Source organism: Sabethes cyaneus, chromosome 2 (assembly GCF_943734655.1).
Source record: "Sabethes cyaneus chromosome 2, idSabCyanKW18_F2, whole genome shotgun sequence".
Lineage (NCBI taxonomy): Eukaryota > Metazoa > Arthropoda > Insecta > Diptera > Culicidae > Sabethes > Sabethes cyaneus.
This window is the reverse complement of record NC_071354.1, coordinates 43,704,079-43,728,461: the sequence shown is the minus strand read 5'-3', so window position 1 is coordinate 43,728,461 and position 24,383 is coordinate 43,704,079. Positions and strand designations below refer to the sequence as shown.

General features: G+C 43.2%; 1 protein-coding gene across 1 annotated transcript in view; it reads left to right on the top strand.

Annotated features, from left to right (window-relative positions):
* Positions 1 to 24,016, top strand: part of LOC128737100 (protein cortex) — a 104,172-nt gene extending 80,156 nt beyond the window's left edge. Inside the window, exons 2-6 of the mRNA XM_053831664.1 lie at positions 14,853 to 14,984; positions 15,056 to 15,905; positions 15,974 to 16,123; positions 23,319 to 23,435; positions 23,847 to 24,016. Of these exons, the coding sequence (XP_053687639.1) occupies positions 14,853 to 14,984; positions 15,056 to 15,905; positions 15,974 to 16,123; positions 23,319 to 23,435; positions 23,847 to 24,016 (1,419 nt within the window). The remainder of the gene's footprint in view (positions 1 to 14,852; positions 14,985 to 15,055; positions 15,906 to 15,973; positions 16,124 to 23,318; positions 23,436 to 23,846) is intronic.
* The last annotated feature ends 367 nt before the right edge of the window (positions 24,017 to 24,383 follow it).

Below are 24,383 nucleotides of genomic sequence, written 5' to 3'. Positions count from 1 at the left end.
GGGCTGTTGCGGCGAACATCCTCCCCCCCGTGTCGCCTCAATTTTTGATCCAGCGTCACCAGCTCCTACGTCCAGCACAGCCAACTTCACAACAGGCCTTTTTAAAACACCTACTGAGGTCTGTACATCTGCTCGACGTGCTACTCCATCTTTTCCTAGAATTGTACGAATCACTCGTCCACGTATCCACCGGTTTCTAATATTTTCGTCTACTATGTAAACAAGATCTCCTTCCTCGATCGGCTTCACGTCCTTAAACCACTTCGTACGCCTAATAATTGTTGGTAGATACTCTTCTAGCCAGCGACGCCAGAAATTATCCAGTGTATGCCTTATCATGTTCCAGCTATTCCTCAGTGCCATTCCAGTATTTGTTGGAAGTTTCTCTGGTTCTAGCACACCGCTCGAATTGAGCTGTAGAAAATGTTTCGGTGTTAAAGACTCCTTCTCGGCCGTTTCCAGTGGGATGAACGTTAACGGTCTGGAGTTAACCCTGCTCTCGGCTTCTGTCAGTACTGTGAGGAAAGATTCGTCGTCCAGCTTTCGCTCTACTGGGACGCATCCCAGCGCTGATTTGACAGCCCGAACCATCCTCTCCCAGCAGCCTCCCATGTGGGGAGCAGCAGGAGGATTAAACCACCACTGTGTTTGAGCATTCGTGAAAGTACTTCCTAAATCAGTATGAATTCTTTTAATTTCATCTTGTAGTTCATGGCTGGCCCCTACAAAATTTGTACCGTTGTCGGAGTAAATTTCTTGCGGAGCTCCCCGCCGTGCTATGAACCTTCTGATCGCTTTCTTGCATGCATCGGTGGTTAAACTGGCAACTACTTCAAGATGGATGGCTCTTATTGTAAGGCAAGTAAAAAGGCAAACCCATCGTTTCGCTACGCTTCGTCCGGTTTTCACTAGATACGGTCCAAAAAGGTCTATGCCTACGTAAGTGAATGGGCGTACGTATGGTTGTAATCGTACCGCGGGAAGCGGCCCCATTTTTGGTGCAACCGGCGTTGTTTTGTATACGCGACACCACATACAGCGCTTTCTGGTCAAACGAACTTCGACTCTCAATCGCGGAACGTGGAATTTCTGACGCACTTCGTTGACTATGGTTTCATCATTAGCATGACCGTACTTTCGATGGTAGGAATCCAACAATAGTCCCGTAATTCGATGATTTCTAGGCAATATAATCGGGAACTTCATGTCGTACGAAAGTTCCAGCGCATTTATTGCCCTACCACCCACTCGTAATACTCCATACTCGTCAGCAAACGGTGTCTGCTTGAAAATACTGCTGGTTGTCTTTACCTGTTTCTGACGTGAAACTTCCGAGTCTACATTTTGTCTCAGGGTTGCAACTTCATCCGGGAACGATTCGGATTGCGCCATCATCCACAATGTTCTCTCTGCTTTCTGGATTTCTATTTTCGTCAGTCCGACTGTCTTCGAAAATACATTCTTCTTTGAAACCCGCACGGTATCTGCCCAATGGTGAACGTATGCAACTGAACGCAATAATCGTTCGAATCGAGAAAACCTATTAACGTCTATCACTGCCTGCCTCGCCAGATGATTGCATACATATGCTTCCCGCAATTCTTTATCACTTTCGTCTGTACCTTCTGCTGGAACCATCAAGTAGCTAGTGTCGCTGTTGTACAGGAATTCGGGTCCCTGGAACCAACGGCTGTCTATGTTACACGAAGGGCCTTTACCCCACTTCGTGGCTTCGTCAGCTACGTTTACTTTTGTTGAGATCCACTGCCATTCATCGATGCTCGAGAGATTTAATATTTCATTGACTCTGAATGCGACGAATTGGCGATACCGACGGGTGTCGGATTTAATCCACGAGCAAACGGTCGATGAGTCACTCCAGAAACATGTTTTCCGAATCTTTATCGAATGGTTATCTTGGATAGTTTTCCGCAAACGAGCTCCTAGTAACGCTGCCATTAGCTCCAATCGTGGTATCGAAAGCCCTCGAAGTGGTGCCACTTTCGTTTTCGATGAAACAAGCGAAACTCTGATCCGTCCTTGGTCTACGATGCGGAAATACGCTACCGCTGCAAAAGCTTGAGCGCTTGCGTCAACAAACACGTGCAATTCCAGGTTATTGAAGCTTACAGGATCATATCCCGGAAAGTAGCATCTAGGAATACGCAATTCGACCATTTTCTTGAGAACCACCAACCACTCCATCCAACGGGAGGCAATCTCTACTGGAACGCTGCTATCCCAATCAGTGTGTGTGCGCCAAACTTCTTGAATGAGAATTTTCCCGTGGACGACGAAAGACGCTACTAGTCCCAGAGGATCATAAATGCTCATAACCAGTCGCAGCATTTCTCTTTTCGTAGGGATCGTGGTTCCGTCTAACAGAGTATGAACCTTTTCGCAGAATTGCAAAGTGAATGCGAAAACGTCCTCTCCTTGATCCCACGCCATTCCCAACACTCGCTCGAATCCAATCGCCTTTTCCGGAAACATGGCTTTCGGCAGTTGCTGGTTCACTTCTCCCAATTTTTCTAGTACGCTCTTGTCGCTCGACATCCAATTGCGGATATGGAATCCTGCCCGTCTGTGCACCTCAATCACCTCCTTCGCCACTTCTACTGCTTCTTCTGCCGTGTCAAAGCTATCTACGTAATCGTCCACGTAATGCCTTTGCTTCACTGCAGCCGCACCTCGTGGAAGCTCCGCCTCATGCTCTGTCGCGTTCAGGTCCTTAATAAACTGGGAATGTGCTGGTGAGCAAGCTGCTCCGAATATTGCAACATCCGATACCATAGTACTCATCGGCAGCTCAGGGGAATCTCTGTATGGAAAGAGCAAAGCACTGCGGTCGGGTTCGCGGATAGAGATTTGTAAAAACATTTCCTTAATGTCAGCTGACACCGCAATTTGGCGCTCTCGGTAGGGAAACATTACGGACAATAATGGCGTTAGGAGCAGGGCTTGAAAAGGGATCGCAAGTTGAATGTGACTGCCGTGAATGCGAACTTTCCGCATTCAAACTCCGCTTTTTGAACGATCATTTGACTGTTTTTTCAATCCAGTCAATCTCCCGCTTGCGCTGCTGCCGTCTTACAATTCATGCGGCATCTCTGCAGAAGCAAACAGTCAATCTCCCGTTTTGCTTTGCGCTTTGAGAATATAAACTGCAAACTGACTGGAAGCATACGGTGACGTATTTTTTCGTTTCTCTTTTTGTCTCCAAATCGGCTGCTCACAGTAATAGTTTGTCACCCGGACGTCGGTCCGACGCAAGCAAAATATTCGTTTGTATTGGACGGAGTCCGACCGACTACTTCCATGCACATGTAGTGGTTGTTTTTTTGTAGTATTGAATCATACGATTGTGCGGTTGCTTTTCGTAAGCGTGGTGACTGCCAGTCATTTGACTGTTTTGCAGTCATTCGCTGCTCCAAACGGTAAAGGCAACTTGATCGAAACGAAAATGTTAAACAGCGTTAGATTGCGTTCATACTACTGCGTGCCATCGGCGTTTGACTGAGCAAACTGCCAGTTGTGTTATGCATAGCGTTCGTATTCCATCACTAAACGGACGGTGTGAACTTGAATGCGCGTTGATGGGACTGCGGTAGAAAAAAAGGATCGGTCGAAGCCCTGGTTAGGAGGTCCGGCCCTGTAAGTAGCATGGAGTTTAAGGATATGCCATCTACTTTAGCTGCCGCATCCCAGATAACTCTAACTTTTCCCGGTTTTTTCTCATTAACAACGACTCCAATCGGTAAGTACCACGTGCGACGCAAATCGAATCCCTCAATTTCTTCTGCCGTTGCTTCGTGTATATAACCCTGAGCCCTAAAATTCGCTATTTGCCGACGAACGCTTTCATAAAGCTTTTGGTTTCTTGCTAAACGCTTCTCCAGGCATTTGAAACGTCGTTCCGCCATCGGTCGGCTATCTGGAAATTCAATGTAGTCATACTTCCAAAGAAGGCCTGTCTCGAAACTCTCTTCATTTACTCGTCGCGTAGTAGCTTCCAGAATGTTATATGCACGTTGTTCTCCTGTACTTTTCACTGTTGGTGCGACAGCTACACCCAAACTTTCGACATCGAAAAAGCGCTGAACGTATTCGTGAAGATCAGCGTTAGTTGGCTCCGCCTGTACGTGAACATGTACCGGACTTACACGTGGTTTCCGAAGACTCCCACACACTGCCCATCCGATTCTGGTCTTTGTCGCAATCGGCTCATTTAATTTGCCTTCCCGCAACTTCAATGTAGCTAGCAAATGACAATTATTTTGACCGATCAGAATACCTGGTATAGCGGATTTAAAACTTTTCACCGGTAACTGGCTGAGATGAGCAAATCGAGCAGCAAGTTCGGCGTAGTCAGTAGTCTGTTGCGGTAAACCAAGGTTGTCGACTGTGTACACTTCAGACAACTTGTACCGTTTATTTCCACCAACTTCAGCTTTATCCACGGTTACGACCTCTGTTTCAGCAATAGTCTTGTTGATGCCCCCAGTCCATTCGATATTCAACGTTTCTACCTCCCCGCGAGCTCCAAGAACATTGGCAATCGACTTGTCTAAAAGTGTCACTGACGACCCGTCGTCCAGAAACGCGTAGGTGTTAACCCGCTTATTTTTACCAAACAACGTAACTGGAAGGATGCGGAATAGTGTTGACGAAGATAATTGACGATGAACCGCTACTATCGCGTTACTTGTCTTTGATGCCTCTGGTGGATCGAAATGGAGTAAACGGTGGTGTCGCTTGGGGCAATCGTTGATGCCACAAACTTCCCCTTTGCATGGCCAGCGTGTATGCGAAATGAGACAACGAGCACAGAGTTTATTTATCTTCACAGCCTTCCATCTACCGTCTAAATTCAAAGCTTTAAATGATCCGCAGTTTTCCACTTGGTGACTGTCTAGGTTACAGACTGGACACAATTTGCCACTGTTCATCATGGAACCACTTTCTCTCAGCTTTCCGGTGCTAGCAATTGGTTTATCTTCTACACCCCGTCGATGCGTTTTCGATTGATCCGTAGATACGTGCGCGTTCACGAATGATCTCTCTTTCGGCCGGCTGCGCTCTTCCCGCACAGTTACGTGCTGGATATTGGAAAGCTGTGTTACCCCACTCGCCGCAGAAGATACTTTCGCCATATAAGCGCTAAACACATTTAAATCGACCACCGGAGCTTGTTCTTGGTAGAGTGCCCAACTAAACTTTACCGTTGCTGGTAACTTATCAACCAGCTCCTGTAGTAGGGTAGGATTTGCCAGATACCTTTCCAGCCCAACCGCCTTCAGATGTCCACACAGATTTTGAACTACCAGTCCAAAACTGACAAGCGTTTCCAGCCGGTCGGGTTTTGGTGAAGGAGTTGCCCGAACCTTGGCGATCATATTGTTGACAATTTGTTCCGGACGGCCATAAAGCTGTTGCAAAGTTGACACTACTTGAGACACTGTCGACGGATGAAGCAAGAAGCTGCTTACGGATTCTTTTGCATTACCTTTCAGACTACGCTGCAAGCGCAAAAGGTTTTCAGAATCAGTATACCCGCACGCTTCAGTTGAATGTTGGTAACTGCTTATAAATAGTGGCCAATCAATCGGATCCCCGGAGAAAATTGGAAGCTCCCTAGTAACCACCTGTCTAGCAGCTAATTGTTGAGGGGATGGTCCGAAGTGACCGCTAGCATATGCTGGAAGAGCTTGGGTATGTAACTGAGGATATTCGCTTGACACGGAAGGAAATGAACACGTATTTTTATTTCCACCATCAGACGCTGCGAGCGGACCATTGTTAACCGAAATAGGTGGTGGAGGTAGAGGGAAGGAAAGGTCTAACTCACCGCGATGGGCACTTTCCACGACAGTCACGTTTGACTCAAACCACGACGCTGGAGGTGGTGGTAACAGAGGAGAACAAGTACTACTTACTGAGCGATTTTCGTTTCGACTGATAATTTGTTGTACCTCATCGTGCAAATCCCAATATTCCTTCTCTGCCTCTTTTCGCTGACGCACGGCTTCTTGCTCGCGATGACAACCCGCTTCTATCTGGGATTGCAACTGTTGTTCTGTTACACGCAGACCTCGAATTATATTTTCCAGTTCTGCTACGTGAAGCCGAAACCCTTCGCATTCCCGACTGCGACTGTTGAGTTGAACTCGCAAATCTTCCTCCGAAGTGCGCATCCGTTTAGTCTCCTCGCGAAACTGAACATTTAATGTCCCAATCTGCGTATTTAGCACAGTTAGCTCTCGATCTGAATTTTCCAGCTTAATTCGCAAATCTGCCTCCGAATTGCGAACGAGTTTTAGTTCCTCAGCATGCTGCAATTGCAAACTTTTAATCTGGTTTAGCAGTTCTAATTCTCGATTTTGTCTCGTGGGGATATCGAGTTTATGCGTCACCGGCAGCTGCGGGGCATTCTGCTTTCTTAGCGCACCGGTTTCGATGCTCCAACGCTTGTAGGAGCGGGGGCCAAAATGAATAGGTTTTGGAATTGCGCCGGTTGAAGCCGGCACATCAGACATCATCGACCATAGGTCTGCATACGGTTGCAGATCGACTAGAGGCAAAACAGGCTGATCACGCTGATCCGCGACTGCCTTGGCAGCGCTTTCAAGTGAATCCTCAGGATTATTTTGAATCGTGATTTTATCCAAAGAGCGCGGGATCGATTTCACCTCAGATCCCGTACCGTTATCACCAACGGGTGGAGGGATGTGCTTCCTGCGGTAAACTTGTATCTTCTGGTTGATCAATACTAACAGACATTGATGCTGGAACGATGACCTTCCCCATGGCTACTTCCGTCTGTTTTACCCAATCTTCCGTCCGTTTAACACTTCTCTGACTGCTCCGCATACTGCGCACGCTTTTCCCTTCCTCTTCGTCTTGCCGGTTAAGTAACTCGTGCTTCCGAGCGATGAACAGTTTCTCGCGCTCCATCTTTTCCTGAAGCTCACGTTCATACAGGGCTCGTTCCTTCTCGATTCTCTCGCGACTTAGCTCTTCTGATAGCTTTTTTTCATCGTCAAGACGTTGCAATTCACGAGCCACTCGAGCCGCACGAGCGGTAGATGTACTGGAAACACTACCAGGCTGGCTCGGTGCCGGTTCATGTACACTAGAAATCTCCCCTAGCGAACACCTCACACATGAGTAGCCAATCGAACGTACTGTTGCAGTATTAACGTTTGCACAGGAAAAATGGTACCAAAGGTTGCATTTCTGGCATTGAACCATGTACTGCTCCGAATTGTTTGGCCGTTCACAGCCGGCACAATCATGTAACTCGCCTCCGTCAATATCTACCATGGATGGGATGAATGAATCTTCTGATGACCGATTCGATTGTTTACCGTCGTCACTCGGTGTGAGGTTAGCATTCTCCTGCTGTGCCCTCGTTCGAGACCGAGTTTGTCTTACGTTCGGCTGAGAACTCATCCTAGTTCGGGTAAATTCTTTGAGAATCTGTTGGGATAGATGCTTTTCGGAGTTCTTGCAGCAAAACACTCCAGATAGTGTGGAATGTAATCAGCTCAAAGCTACAAATTTAGGTTTTATTCTATCACTGTATAATGAACAATAGGATTTTAACTTACAATTTAGTCTCCTTTTTAGCTTTAAATCTATGCCACAGAGTATATTATTCTATAAGTTTAGCCTCGTAAGTATATTTATTTTAGAATAGCAAATAAATTCGATAGCATATAACTTTAGTTTACGATTAATTTAGTTTTGGATTTGCATATCATTCACTTTGACACTTCAAACATCATCATCATCATCATCATTGAGTATCCCATTTGTCAGTGTCAGTAGATCCGTTGGGCAATGATAGTGGCTCACGTTGAGTCGCGCTAGGGTTGTTCAGTACAAGGGGCTGTTGCGGCGAACAATTTGAAATTTTACATCGAAATTAGAGGGTATGAAATGGGGAAGGCAAATGAGGAACGTCCAATGTAGCTCTTGCCATCCCAAGCCCCTACCTAGCGCCTCCACATGCCCATACCTGGTAATGCTCTATTGAGTAGCCAAGCTAGGAGGTGCGATGCTGGGTGATTCCCGGCTGCCTGGTCTCAAAACCGCGGTTTTGGGCAGACGACGGAGCCACACGGCCTAGCTAATAGGTAAGCCTAATAAGTTATTTTAATTATTTTTTTCGTTTTAGCTTATGAAGCATCTCCTGCTATATAGTAAAAACTTTGACTAAAACAAGTCTTAATAATGCACATGGATACCAGAATGAAAAATTAAATTGACTATTAGAACTATTATGGAACCTCAAAGGACGCTACTCTGTTCAATACGAAGGACTGCTGGTGAGATTGTTCTATTTTTACCATATATACAGCATTTCATCTTAATATCATATTATTAACAGTATTATTATTGATATCATAAATGTGGAAGGCTGGATGATGGAGTGGATTGCGAACCTGAATCCTTAAGGTCTGAAGCAAATATGGCACTTCTCAATTCAAAACAAACAAATCATCACGTGGGTTTAAGTTGGTACTACTACTACTACTACTACTACTACTACTACTACTACTACTACTACTACTACTACTACTACTACTACTACTACTACTACTACTACTACTACTACTACTACTACTACTACTACTACTACTACTACTACTACTACTACTACTACTACTACTACTACTACTACTACTACTACTACTACTACTACTACTACTACTACTACTACTACTACTACTACTACTACTACTACTACTACTACTACTACTACTACTACTACTACTACTACTACTACTACTACTACTACTACTACTACTACTACTACTACTACTACTACTACTACTACTACTACTACTACTACTACTACTACTACTACTACTACTACTACTACTACTACTACTACTACTACTACTACTACTACTACTACTACTACTACTACTACTACTACTACTACTACTACTACTACTACTACTACTACTACTACTACTACTACTACTACTACTACTACTACTACTACTACTACTACTACTACTACTACTACTACTACTACTACTACTACTACTACTACTACTACTACTACTACTACTACTACTACTACTACTACTACTACTACTACTACTACTACTACTACTACTACTACTACTACTACTACTACTACTACTACTACTACTACTACTACTACTACTACTACTACTACTACTACTACTACTACTACTACTACTACTACTACTACTACTACTACTACTACTACTACTACTACTACTACTACTACTACTACTACTACTACTACTACTACTACTACTACTACTACTACTACTACTACTACTACTACTACTACTACTACTACTACTACTACTACTACTACTACTACTACTACTACTACTACTACTACTACTACTACTACTACTACTACTACTACTACTACTACTACTACTACTACTACTACTACTACTACTACTACTACTACTTTTTAGACATTTTAGAATAATATTTGAAACTGGACTTGGACTTGATTGGAAAGCAAAGCGTAGCAAAGCCTAGGTGCTACATTCCGTTATCGAAACTTGACCGTCAGACTTCGCAGCCAGCTGTTAGAGTACAAGACAATTGCAGGGCCAGTTGCTACGATCCTATTGACTCTAACTGCCTCTCCCAGTCGACATTCGAACATAGGACGGCTGGCTTATTAGGCCAGCATCATACCTCGAGATCAACTGGGAGGATTTGGATTGGATATCGGACTTGAAATCAGAGTTAAAATTAGACTGGAATTTGGATATAGAGTCGGTATTAAACACGAAGTATGTTTGAAATTAGGATTAACATATTTCGTCTTACGCTCTCTCTCTCTCTTACGTTTTGCCTCTATTTTTCTTTATAGTTTCGTTTTTCCACATTTCCGTTTTTTCTGCCTTTCTCTACCGTTTCCTTGGTTTTTGCTCACTTTGCATCTTTTTTCTCTTTTTCTTTTGTTTTTATTTTTCTGTCCCGTGTTTTTTCTTTTATTTTTTTGTTTTTTTTTTCATTGCCTGTTCCATTTTTCCTATTTTGTGTCTTGTTTCCCTTTGGTTTTCACTCATTTTTTTGCGATTTTCCTTTCCGTTTTCCGTTTTTTCTCTTCCCTTTTTTATTCTGATGGCTCTTTCCTATTTGTGTTCCTTTTTTATGTTTCGTTTTTCATCTTTTTGTCTTCAGTTATACCTATTTCGTTGGTCTGTTTTTTTCTTTTCTTCTTTTTCTGTCCCATCCTACTCCCATATTCTCTCTCTCATTATTATTCTTTTCCCTTTTCAATAAAAAGAAAACATCCAATTTAATTCTACCATGTATATTTTATCCTTGGAAGACACGTATTTCGCCTACGGAAGCCTACGGAAGTCGTAGGCGAAATACGTATCTGTCAGGAATAAAATATACATAGTAGAATTAAATTGAATAAGTTTTCTTTTTATTTGATTTCCAGGTTTCGCATTCTACTAAGACGCTCCAAAACTTCACTTTTTTCTTTCCCGTTTTCCACCATTTCTGCCCTGTTTTTTTATCTTTTTCCGTTCCATCTTCCCTCTATTGTTTCGTTTTCCTTCGTTTTCTCTGCCGTTTTTAATTTTTTCTGTTCGTTTTTCCTCTTTCTCTTCTCTTTTTTAGCCGTTTGTCGCCCTTTTTAGTCCCAATTTTCCTGTTGTTTTTATCGTTTCTGTTCCGTTTTTTATCTTTTTGTGTTCCATGTTCAGGCCCGTATTACCTCCTTTGCCCTCCCAGTTGGCCTCGAGGCAAGATGCTGGCCTAATAAACCAGTCGTCATATGTTCTAATCTCGGCTGGGAGAGGCTGTTGAAATCAATAGGATCGTAGCAACTGGCCCTGCAATTGTCCTGCACTCTAACTGTCGTATAAAAACAGAAGGTCAAGTTTCGATAACGGAATGTAGCACCTAGGCTTTGCTATTACCTCCTTTGCAGCCTAGTTTTTCTTTTTTTGATATAGGACTACGTCTTACGGTAAGGTTTGGGATAGGCTGTCATTCCAAAAAATCGAATAATGCTAGAGTCACGAACAATTGCTCTGCCAATTATGAATGGATTTTGGTGGTTCGATTACTAATCGATTCATAATAGATGTAGCAATTATGAGATATTTAATGTAATTTTATTTTTCAATCACTCAAATAGTGTAAATTAACCAAAACTTTCCAATTTCCCCATTCATTTTTTTTTGTGATTGCCTTGCTTTACAGACAGGGACGACAGTTAAACAGACCATCTGTTTAGTGTGGTTTCCTTTTACAAAAAAGTAACAAAATTCTCCCGGTCCCAACAGATCGAAGATTCTTTACGACGTATAAACCTATACCAATAACCAATTTGATATCTGTGCTTGGGAAGTACGCCAGAGTGCAAAACCACCGCTCTTCTTCAACCGATTTTATCTTCAAACATTGAATCTAGTCCAATTTGATGTCCTGAAAGTGAAAAGTCATAGAAAAGTGCGCGGTCATCTTTTCCTTTTGCCAGATTACATCCATATACTGCAAGACTTTGCTCGGAACGGTTGTCTTGCACGAAAACAGGGCTGAAAGGATATTTGTGCATGTGACGTGATGCAACAATTCTCACAGTGAGGAAAATCAGCGCCTGTCTTATCCGAGAATAGTTTTTGAGCGTTTTATTTGCTGCTGTGCATCAGTTGGTTGCTTGCATTTCTTTACATAGTTTCAATTGTATTTCTGTTAAGTATGAAAATAGCTGTAAAGTAGAGTGTCGAAAGGAACTAGTAAGATGCAGAAGACGTTAGCTAATTGATATTTTAACTGGCTCTCCACGTGTTAGTTGTAAAACAATTATACCTCAAAACAATCTATCAACAATTTCGTCGAAATTGACGAATGAGAATCAGTGTTGTAAAGGATAACCCAGAATAGTTATTTATTTTTTCGGTTTAACCGTACTGTTAGCAAAGCTCCTCAAGTAAGTTAACTTCCTCAACTGCATACCAGTTTCAAGTTAGATACTTAAAGTTGAGTAGTGCTACAAAGCAAAGCCGTGGGCTTAAACTGTCATTAGACATTACCCTTCTTTATCGACAGACTTCGCAGCCGGCTGTTTAGAGTACAGGAAAATTACGGGGCCAGAAATTCGAACATACGACGACTAGCTTGTTAGACCAGCACCGTACCTCGAAGCTAACTGGGCGGTTAGTGCTACAAATCATGCTAAAATTGTCAAAATGTGAAATCTTCGCCAATCGTTTGAAGATGTGTAATTATGGCCTGATGGTTTTACTATTAGTGGAACTACAAACTCTAAGAAACTGATAAAAATAATGTACAGAGTACAGACATTAAGGATATTTAAACTTAACTTCATTAAAAAATGTATATAAATGTTTCAAGGCATCAATTAGAACACAGTAAATTATAAATGTGCGTAACAAACTGCTGAACATTTTTAAATTGTCAAGCGCTTTCGAAGTCCTACGTGAACCCAACGCTCATTCCCCCAGGCACAAACCTTAACATTTTTTTATTCTGTTTTTCCTCTTTGCTCTCCGGTTTTCCTTTTTTTATGCCCTGCAATATTTGGTCTTCAGTTTTACCAGTTTGTTAGGCCGTTTTTCCTGTTTTTCTTTTCTTCTCTTTCTTCTCCATGTTCCCATTCTATTCCCATATTGTCCCATCTAACTGCTTTTATATCCTGTTTGACCTGCCTCCTTTTCTGTTAGGTTCTGTTTTTTCGTTTTATTTAGTTTGTCTTCCCTTTTCGTTTTTTCCTCCATTTTCCTCCTTTTCTGTTCTCGTGTTTCAATTTTCCTGCTCCGGTTTTTTCTTCTTTTTTGTTCAAATTGTTTTCATTTTCTTTTTCGTTTTATTCGTTTTCTTTGTCGTCTTTCTTTCTTTCGTTATTCATCCTTTCTCTTTCTTTCGTCTTACCTTTCTTTCCAATATCCACTTGGTTTGCCTAATTTTTTCCTTTGTTGTTTTTCTCTTTTTTCGTCTTGTCTTCCATCCCTTTGTGCTAAGTTTTTTCATTCGTTTTTCTGTATTTCGCATCTCTTACGTTTTTTCTATTCTTCTATCCCGTTTGCCACGTGTTCCTCCGTGTTCTATAACCCCATGTCATAACTCAGAAACAACTAAAAATGTCATCATGAAAATTTTATCAATAAAAAAATTCTATGTAATAGAATATCATTTATGTACTTACTTTTCTTTGAAATTTTCCACCATCATTTAATTTAAAGTTGGACGTAAAATTTAAAATGAATATGAACTAGTTTTAAATTGGACTTAAAGCTGGATTTGAAATCGGACCTGAAGTTGAACTTGAAAGCAACTCATTTTAAATTTGACATAAAATCGGACTTGAAATTGTACTTGATGAATTTTAGCCACCCTAACTCAGTAAGGGGTACCCTAAGCGTCCAATAAAAAATATGGGTCTAAAATTTTTCGAATAGGAACAAACACACCATATTTGAACGAAACCGGAGCTCTTTTACAGTTGCTCGTTTTCCAGTACAAGTCGTAGGGTAAAACAACGGAAAACATTCCCTTACTCGACATTTTAGTGAAAAACTTGATCGTCGTTCGATCTTCTGAGTTTTACGACCTGCACAACAGGCATGCCTTCTTGAAAATATCTGGTAGAAGTATCAAATTGGAGTTTTGCCTGTAGTTCAAAAACTGTGACTAAAATCGGACAAAACAAACTACAAGATTATGTTGTATTAAAATAAAATTGGTCGTATACATTTTCCTTAAAATTGTTTTTCTTTCCTTATCATAGAGTCTCAAATTAGAGCGAGTTTGTACATGATTCTTTCAAAAACTATTTGAAAATACGGATAAATGGGGTAAAATGGACTACTTCTCGTCATTTCCGCGTGTTGAGATCATCACCAATCGATTTCTCGTGATTTTTTACTTAAGAAAAGTCACTTTTTACCCCCTCGATTCTGCCCACTGTGCGTCGTATAAGAACGCTAAAATGATAAAAATCACCACTATAACATTAAAACTGGTTATAAAGATTAAGTAGAAACTTTTTATACTGCACCTTGTTTCGGACTCAAAAGAACTGTATGTTTTATAAACTAATTACGTCATTCCGACCAACCTAGAGACATTTTTAATTTAGATGAAATCATTTGATATGGTTTAACCGATACATATAAAATTCTAATGATATTTTCAATTAAAAAGAAATCGAGTCTCATACCCAATATTAATTAATGTTACTATTGTTTTATAATAAAAATAATTACAATTAACCTTTTATTTACTATCACTCTAATTACTATTATCAATGTGAGCCTTAAATCCAAACTTGGTCTTGGTAAACCTCAACGGTGCACAGGGGACAGACAGCATTGCTTATCCGTCGCCGTACCTACGAGTAATTAAGCTAAGCCTTCCTTTCCCGATTCGATAGCCGATTTGCAGAGCCGGCCACAAATCTAACGGGAGCGAAAAGGAAAACCCTTTGGGGATCATTTGGGCAACCCTCGCCCCGTCACGGTTAGGTGCCCGCTAACGCAAGCACGGGTGCGCCCGTAATTACGTGCACAATTGCATGTTATCGGCACTTAATAGAAACTTCTTTCCTTTAATAGGTCCCTGACATTTTAAGTAGCATTTAGGCCTCGTAAAACACAATGTTATCGTGTTGCGGTAGCTTTTAAGGTTATCTTCTTGCCCATTCCTACAGCCACCATATAGCAACGCAAGCCTTAAGTACTAGGCTATTGCCATCCAGCCGGAGCCGCGCGGCGGCAGCAACAGTCAGGGATAGCAAAATAAGAGAAACAATCGTAACGGCTACTGATTCATCGTGAGATTTCTCTTTTTGCTTCCATTTGCAGATTCTGAAACCAGTGAAATTCGTTCCGAATCGGTACGGTGATCGTTTTATTCCCCGACGTTATGCCCAAACCAGTTCCACTCGTTTCAAGGCGGAATGCAAAACCGATCGGAAAACCGATCTGATGCGTATGGTAATGGTTGACCTCCGACGGCCCTTATCGGACACAAGACAGACCTAATGGCAATTTCGATTTATTTTCAGAAGGAGCGGAAAGGCTACTGGAAGTCCCATTCCTTTGCGGCGATGTTCAACGATATGTTCAATCTGAATCCGGACACGGATAAGATTCTTAACTTTCGAGACGCCACCAATCAGGAGATTTGCGAGAAGCTAAAGATTAGACAACCGTTTGAAACTTATATGGAACCGACATACAGAAATGTACACAAATTGGACTGGAGTTGTAAGCCGCGATCGAAGCCCCTTTCCTTCATCGAGTCAGTGCACGATCTGCCACGAATAAAGGTGGAGTACACGAACATTATCGACTGGTCGGCCAAAGGTCAGATCGCAGCGATCTTCAGTAAGAAGCTTGTTATTTGGACTCCAAACACCGAAGAAACGATCGCCTACTGTGCTCTTCGTACAACCGGTATTGCGTTCAACCCAATCGGGGACACGTTGGCTATGGCAACCTTCTCGCTGTCGAGGCCAATCCTGCGTCTGATCAGCAGATTTCATCCGAACGTCAAGGCCAATGTTTCGAAATTGAAAGTTTTTGAATATATCGAGTGTGATATTAGCTGCTTGACCTGGGACAGCACCGGACAATTCATCGCATGTGGGCTGGGAAACGGGCAGATCGTTATCGTGCGTGCAAAGGATTTCGAGCACACGAATCGCGATTGTGTTCTTCATAGGCACAGTGCACGGGTCTTAGCAATCAAGTACTCGCCAACATCGAAATACCTTGCATCTTCAGATGAGTCCGGCCACTTGTACATCTGGAGCTGGAACAACTGCCAGCTGAGCCCGCTGACAGTCTGGGTCAGCAGCGACGATGCTGCCCTCTTTGACTGGCACCCGTGGCGCGAAGACGAGATCATTATCGGTAAGATTAATTTCTTGAAGTAAATGCAGTGAGGATGTGATCGCGCTAAATGGCTTTAACTTTATTAGCTGATATGGAACCCGTTACGATCGCCCTGTTTCACGTTCCCAGTCGCAAGGTGCTCTCGTTCCATCGCCGGCCGAACGCGGACTGCTACATTACGGCCCTGGCATTCAACAAAGTTTCCGGCGAGCTGGTGGTTTCCTATTCGTATCCTGGTAAGTACTAATTAAAGGCTATTAAAATTAAACGCTGTTGGTCGCCCGCCGATCGGTGGAACACGGTACGCTCGGAATGTTTGATCAGGAACGATAAGCTACGACCGATCGTATCTGCGGCCGATCGGCTCTGCACCGAGGTGACCGTGACCGTTCTGTGACATAATTGCGAAATTATGGTTTGATTCATGGCAGTTTGTAATCAGCGTTAATCGCGATTATTTGACTGGAATTGAAAAACGCCTTTTTCAGGGTGCAGTTTAGCGGATAAATTGAGATGATAATAGCGCTCTAATGTTGATCCGTTCCAGTCAGGATAGCAATCAGACTGATGCGCTGAGGCTAGTCACAACTATCAACGTTTTAATCGTTGTGATACTTTGTCTAATAACGACCTTTCATGATACTTGGAAACAGTTGGAAATTTAACATGTGATATCTATTTTTGTGAGAAAATATTCTCAATGTTTCCATTTATTAAACCATTCTTAAAGATGTACATCTTTAACATAGGATTATATTTTTAACCAGATTAGATCAGAAGGAAAATTAATTCCCTATCTTAGTTGAGTTCGAACGAGCGGCGTTAGAAGAGTCAGAGTAGTTGCTTCTCCTTTGCACTCATTTTTTCTTCTGTTATATTTTGCTGATATTCTACCTTCACTTACTTCTTTCATTTTAAAATTCCTATTCTTCTTCTGGTTTCCTATTTGCCTTTCTCAATTCTATTTTTATTTTCCATTTTTCCACATCCCTTTTCTACTTCCATGTGCTATTTTCTTTTCCACTTTCTTTCTCAAATTTTCTTTTCCCAATTCCCGCGCCAATCTCCCATTTTATATTTGTATTTCCGTTTGCTATTTCACTTTTTAATTTCTCTTTACACAGATATCTGCCTGCTCTTTTTTATTTTACCTTTTCCTTTTCCACTCTCCCTTCTAATTACCCGTTTTATTTTTCTATTGCATTTGCCTTTCCTTTTTATTTTCTTTCCAATCTCCAATTTCCCTTTGCCATTTACTTTGTCCCTTTCCAATTCCCCATTTTCCTTTCCCATTTCCCTTTCCCGCTTCCTTTAGAATTTACCATTTTCCTTTCCCAAGTTCTTTTATCTTATCTCTTTCACATTTTCCTTTTCCCATATCTCTTCTCCATTCTCTTGCCTATTTCTTTCTGCCATTTTCCTCTCCCATTGCTCTTTTGCAGTTTTCCTTTTCCATTTTCCGTTACCGTTTCTATTTTCCATTTCTGTTTCCTCTTTTTTGCTTTTCTATTTCGTTTTGTTATTTCCCTTGTAATTTTTCATTTCCCATATCCCTTTGCTATAACTCTTTCTTATTACACTATCCTATTTTCCTTCCTCATTTTCTCATTGCCCACGTCCTTTTCTCGTTTTCTTTTACCATTACTTTTCCCCCTTCTCTTTCACCTCTGTCCGTCTTACATTTGTCAATCACGCTTACCACTAACCGTTCCCAACTATGTTTTTCTTGAGCTTTTCGCGACGCAGCACCACCTTTCCTAAAGAGTGCAGTAAAGAACACGGAAAAGTCCTGTCTGTCTGTCTGTCTGTCTGTCTGTCTGTCTGTCTGTCTGTCTGTCTGTCTGTCTGTCTGTCTGTCTGTCTGTCTGTCTGTCTGTCTGTCTGTCTGTCTGTCTGTCTGTCTGTCTGTCTGTCTGTCTGTCTGTCTGTCTGTCTGTCTGTCTGTCTGTCTGTCTGTCTGTCTGTCTGTCTGTCTGTCTGTCTGTCTGTCTGTCTGTCTGTCTGTCTGTCTGTCTGTCTGTCTGTCTGTCTGTCTGTCTGTCTGTCTGTCTGTCTGTCTGTCTGTCTGTCTGTCTGTCTGTCTGTCTGTCTGTCTGTCTGTCTGTCTGTCTGTCTGTCTGTCTGTCTGTCTGTCTGTCTGTCTGTCTGTCTGTCTGTCTGTCTGTCTGTCTGTCTGTCTGTCTGTCTGTCTGTCTGTCTGTCTGTCTGTCTGTCTGTCTGTCTGTCTGTCTGTCTGTCTGTCTGTCTGTCTGTCTGTCTGTCTGTCTGTCTGTCTGTCTGTCTGTCTGTCTGCCTGTCTGTCTGCCTGTCTGTCTGTCTGTCTGTCTGTCTGTCTGTCTGTCTGTCTGTCTGTCTGTCTGTCTGTCTGTCTGTCTGTCTGTCTGTCTGTCTGTCTGTCTGTCTGTCTGTCTGTCTGTCTGTCTGTCTGTCTGTCTGTCTGTCTGTCTGTCTGTCTGTCTGTCTGTCTGTCTGTCTGTCTGTCTGTCTGTCTGTCTGTCTGTCTGTCTGTCTGTCTGTCTGTCTGTCTGTCTGTCTGTCTGTCTGTCTGTCTGTCTGTCTGTCTGTCTGTCTGTCTGTCTGTCTGTCTGTCTGTCTGTCTGTCTGTCTGTCTGTCTGTCTGTCTGTCTGTCTGTCTGTCTGTCTGTCTGTCTGTCTGTCTGTCTGTCTGTCTGTCTGTCTGTCTGTCTGTCTGTCTGTCTGTCTGTCTGTCTGTCTGTCTGTCTGTCTGTCTGTCTGTCTGTCTGTCTGTCTGTCTGTCTGTCTGTCTGTCTGTCTGTCTGTCTGTCTGTCTGTCTGTCTGTCTGTCTGTCTGTCTGTCTGTCTGTCTGTCTGTCTGTCTGTCTGTCTGTCTGTCTGTCTGTCTGTCTGTCTGTCTGTCTGTCTGTCTGTCTGTCTGTCTGTCTGTCTGTCTGTCTGTCTGTCTGTCTGTCTGTCTGTCTGTCTGTCTGTCTGTCTGTCTGTCTGTCTGTCTGTCTGTCTGTCTGTCTGTCTGTCTGTCTGTCTGTCTGTCTGTCTGTCTGTCTGTCTGTCTGTCTGTCTGTCTGTCTGTCTGTCTGTCTGTCTGTCTGTCTGTCTGTCTGTCTGTCTGTCTGTCTGTCTGTCTGTCTGTCTGTCTGTCTGTCTGTCTGTCTGTCTGTCTGTCTGTCTGTCTGTCTGTCTGTCTGTCTGTCTGTCTGTCTGTCTGTCTGTCTGTCTGTCTGTCTGTCTGTCTGTCTGTCTGTCTGTCTGTCTGTCTGTCTGTCTGTCTGTCTGTCTGTCTGTCTGTCTGTCTGTCTGTCTGTCTGTCTGTCTGTCTGTCTGTCTGTCTGTCTGTCTGTCTGTCTGTCTGTCTGTCTGTCTGTCTGTCTGTCTGTCTGTCTGTCTGTCTGTCTGTCTGTCTGTCTGTCTGTCTGTCTGTCTGTCTGTCTGTCTGTCTGTCTGTCTGTCTGTCTGTCTGTCTGTCTGTCTGTCTGTCTGTCTGTCTGTCTGTCTGTCTGTCTGTCTGTCTGTCTGTCTGTCTGTCTGTCTGTCTGTCTGTCTGTCTGTCTGTCTGTCTGTCTGTCTGTCTGTCTGTCTGTCTGTCTGTCTGTCTGTCTGTCTGTCTGTCTGTCTGTCTGTCTGTCTGTCTGTCTGTCTGTCTGTCTGTCTGTCTGTCTGTCTGTCTGTCTGTCTGTCTGTCTGTCTGTCTGTCTGTCTGTCTGTCTGTCTGTCTGTCTGTCTGTCTGTCTGTCTGTCTGTCTGTCTGTCTGTCTGTCTGTCTGTCTGTCTGTCTGTCTGTCTGTCTGTCTGTCTGTCTGTCTGTCTGTCTGTCTGTCTGTCTGTCTGTCTGTCTGTCTGTCTGTCTGTCTGTCTGTCTGTCTGTCTGTCTGTCTGTCTGTCTGTCTGTCTGTCTGTCTGTCTGTCTGTCTGTCTGTCTGTCTGTCTGTCTGTCTGTCTGTCTGTCTGTCTGTCTGTCTGTCTGTCTGTCTGTCTGTCTGTCTGTCTGTCTGTCTGTCTGTCTGTCTGTCTGTCTGTCTGTCTGTCTGTCTGTCTGTCTGTCTGTCTGTCTGTCTGTCTGTCTGTCTGTCTGTCTGTCTGTCTGTCTGTCTGTCTGTCTGTCTGTCTGTCTGTCTGTCTGTCTGTCTGTCTGTCTGTCTGTCTGTCTGTCTGTCTGTCTGTCTGTCTGTCTGTCTGTCTGTCTGTCTGTCTGTCTGTCTGTCTGTCTGTCTGTCTGTCTGTCTGTCTGTCTGTCTGTCTGTCTGTCTGTCTGTCTGTCTGTCTGTCTGTCTGTCTGTCTGTCTGTCTGTCTGTCTGTCTGTCTGTCTGTCTGTCTGTCTGTCTGTCTGTCTGTCTGTCTGTCTGTCTGTCTGTCTGTCTGTCTGTCTGTCTGTCTGTCTGTCTGTCTGTCTGTCTGTCTGTCTGTCTGTCTGTCTGTCTGTCTGTCTGTCTGTCTGTCTGTCTGTCTGTCTGTCTGTCTGTCTGTCTGTCTGTCTGTCTGTCTGTCTGTCTGTCTGTCTGTCTGTCTGTCTGTCTGTCTGTCTGTCTGTCTGTCTGTCTGTCTGTCTGTCTGTCTGTCTGTCTGTCTGTCTGTCTGTCTGTCTGTCTGTCTGTCTGTCTGTCTGTCTGTCTGTCTGTCTGTCTGTCTGTCTGTCTGTCTGTCTGTCTGTCTGTCTGTCTGTCTGTCTGTCTGTCTGTCTGTCTGTCTGTCTGTCTGTCTGTCTGTCTGTCTGTCTGTCTGTCTGTCTGTCTGTCTGTCTGTCTGTCTGTCTGTCTGTCTGTCTGTCTGTCTGTCTGTCTGTCTGTCTGTCTGTCTGTCTGTCTGTCTGTCTGTCTGTCTGTCTGTCTGTCTGTCTGTCTGTCTGTCTGTCTGTCTGTCTGTCTGTCTGTCTGTCTGTCTGTCTGTCTGTCTGTCTGTCTGTCTGTCTGTCTGTCTGTCTGTCTGTCTGTCTGTCTGTCTGTCTGTCTGTCTGTCTGTCTGTCTGTCTGTCTGTCTGTCTGTCTGTCTGTCTGTCTGTCTGTCTGTCTGTCTGTCTGTCTGTCTGTCTGTCTGTCTGTCTGTCTGTCTGTCTGTCTGTCTGTCTGTCTGTCTGTCTGTCTGTCTGTCTGTCTGTCTGTCTGTCTGTCTGTCTGTCTGTCTGTCTGTCTGTCTGTCTGTCTGTCTGTCTGTCTGTCTGTCTGTCTGTCTGTCTGTCTGTCTGTCTGTCTGTCTGTCTGTCTGTCTGTCTGTCTGTCTGTCTGTCTGTCTGTCTGTCTGTCTGTCTGTCTGTCTGTCTGTCTGTCTGTCTGTCTGTCTGTCTGTCTGTCTGTCTGTCTGTCTGTCTGTCTGTCTGTCTGTCTGTCTGTCTGTCTGTCTGTCTGTCTGTCTGTCTGTCTGTCTGTCTGTCTGTCTGTCTGTCTGTCTGTCTGTCTGTCTGTCTGTCTGTCTGTCTGTCTGTCTGTCTGTCTGTCTGTCTGTCTGTCTGTCTGTCTGTCTGTCTGTCTGTCTGTCTGTCTGTCTGTCTGTCTGTCTGTCTGTCTGTCTGTCTGTCTGTCTGTCTGTCTGTCTGTCTGTCTGTCTGTCTGTCTGTCTGTCTGTCTGTCTGTCTGTCTGTCTGTCTGTCTGTCTGTCTGTCTGTCTGTCTGTCTGTCTGTCTGTCTGTCTGTCTGTCTGTCTGTCTGTCTGTCTGTCTGTCTGTCTGTCTGTCTGTCTGTCTGTCTGTCTGTCTGTCTGTCTGTCTGTCTGTCTGTCTGTCTGTCTGTCTGTCTGTCTGTCTGTCTGTCTGTCTGTCTGTCTGTCTGTCTGTCTGTCTGTCTGTCTGTCTGTCTGTCTGTCTGTCTGTCTGTCTGTCTGTCTGTCTGTCTGTCTGTCTGTCTGTCTGTCTGTCTGTCTGTCTGTCTGTCTGTCTGTCTGTCTGTCTGTCTGTCTGTCTGTCTGTCTGTCTGTCTGTCTGTCTGTCTGTCTGTCTGTCTGTCTGTCTGTCTGTCTGTCTGTCTGTCTGTCTGTCTGTCTGTCTGTCTGTCTGTCTGTCTGTCTGTCTGTCTGTCTGTCTGTCTGTCTGCAGCATTTTTTATTTCAATAAAAAAATGCATGTCATCGGCTTAAATTAATACTTTGAGCTTCTTAAGGATGAGCGATAAGTCGTTTACAAACAAAACAAAGGGTAGAGGTCCTAAATGAAAGCCTTGAGGGACGCCTGACGTTGCAATGGCTTTATTTATCAGAGCAAATGATCAATTTAAGTTTTCGTTATTGGTGCTGGCTTTGCGAGGTTTTCAAATATTGAATTTTGACTTATATCTGGTGTTAAGGTAGGGTACGGGAGGGAATTCCCCCCCCCCCCCCTTCAGTGGCCTAACACCGGAGGGACAAAAACTTTTTAAAATATTTGTAATGGTCTAATCAGGCTGAAAAAACCAGCAGCAATCGCTTACGCGTATCCGCTCTTGATGATAGTTTGGGAAACACAATTATGAGCACGTTTACTTATTCTAGAAACTAAACAGCTGTGAATATGTATGTGAATATGTGAATATCACAGAACAATTCTACTTCTTTTTATCACGGAAGAACACAAAAAATCCCTTCTGATATGAAAATATAAATCAATTTTCATTCACTAGCACTTGCAGCATTTTGTTTTTAATTTCAGCATATGGTGCTTTATTTACACTACTACCAATGTGTGATGCAGTTACTCCTGAAACTATTCTATCGTGTTTACATAGCTAGTATTTGAGTGACAACCATTTGCTTCTGGTGCTAATGTATATGTGCGGTTCAATGATACACTAGCGCCAGCAGCAAGTTGTTGTCACTGCAAAACTAGTTATCTGCAATGAGCCGGCATCTAGGCAATACCGACACGTTATCCATCGGTCTCTCTTTTGATCTGTTTTTGAAAAGCATCTAATCCCTGTGCACGCTATTTCGACCGCTCGGATTTAAAAAACACAGACACCACTATAGAAAATGGGCCCAATTTAGCCGCAGCGACTTCATCATTTCTCGCGACTATAACTCAAATTCAGTAGCGTTTCATTAAGCCCAAAATACACGCCGATATTCAGAAAATATTATTCTATCAACTGGTATAAAAATCTTGTCTCGAATGAATATAGTTTCAATATAATTCCTGAATATTGTTTAGGTTACCGCTTAATGGGCTGAAAATACCCTCCCGTAACCTAACTAGCGCATGGGATGACAACTTCGCATTGCTTTTAATTATTCGATTTACTCGGTTTTAGTGATTCCCGAACTTGAAGATCCAATTTATTAGCACTAAACGAATGCGCAAGCATAGTATTCAAGTATATGATGGTAAAAAATAGTTCCCGCAAGAACACAAAGTAGGCACGAAATAGAAGCAGGCCGCTGAACCTAGTGCCGTATCTTAGCCTATTATTTCCTCAAGACAGAATTACCTCCAATATTGTCGACCATAAATAATTATTCACAATGCAATGCCCACACTTCATTTGCTTACTTCTCAGGTGGTAAACTACCCGACATTCTGGTGCTGGCGTCAATGGACCGCGTGGTAGACGTCATGGAGAATCACGAAGATATGGTGGGACACCTTCTGTGGAGCCCGGACGGCAAACAACTAGGTGAGTAGTATGACTTTTTTACGCAGGAAGTGCCGTAGGACAAAAAATATTCCAGTTACGAAAACAAAAACATGTGCAGAATGTTTGTCATCTAGAAAAACTCTCTGCGCACAGTTTTAGCTCAACCCAACTATTTTTAGTGGGCGCCCCTCGCGATCAACTATCGTGGCAACAGTAAATGACAAACTCTAGTTATGATATCATCTGTGGATTTTCTAAATGCAGGTTTCTGGATGAATATCACGCTGTACACGTACACTCTTAGTAAAAAAAATCGAACAATTAAACTATTAATCTATCGGATATTTTTTCAAAATGCTACGAATGCTTTCCGTAGGTTATGAATGCTCAATTATGATCAATTATGATCTGGTGCTTTCATTTTCCAAACTATTTTTTTTTTCTTTTCAGCAAGCGCCGGCTACGACGAAGCGCTGACCATTTGGAATTTCTTCGGAAGCTCTCCGACCAACAAGAAAATGAACCCACGACCCGCAACGACCGGCTATCAGCAGCGAAACCGTATCAAGGAACCGATGGGCGGCTTCGATTATACCTTTCTCTACAAACCGATCCGTTAGGAGGGCGGCGGAAAAACAATCCATCTCAACAGCATTCATATCGGTAGGCAAAACAAAAAATCCGCAGAGAAGGAAAGGCAGTGAAAACAACAACTTTGCAAGGTGCAGCCGGTTGTGCCTCCGCAGTTGTTTGTTTTTCTATGAGATATGACATGCTACACGCTGCAACCCGCCCAGAAGCACCCCAAGCGGTTGACTTGCGGTTTCACATAAGAAGAGGCTACCAGAAACAACAGCAACTACTACTACTACTACTTCTACTACTACTCCCATTACTACTGCTAATATATCTGCCCACAACCAACAGCCGTCGTCGTCGGTCGCCGTCTTCTCTGTGAGCATTGATGCTGATTGTCGATATGCAGCC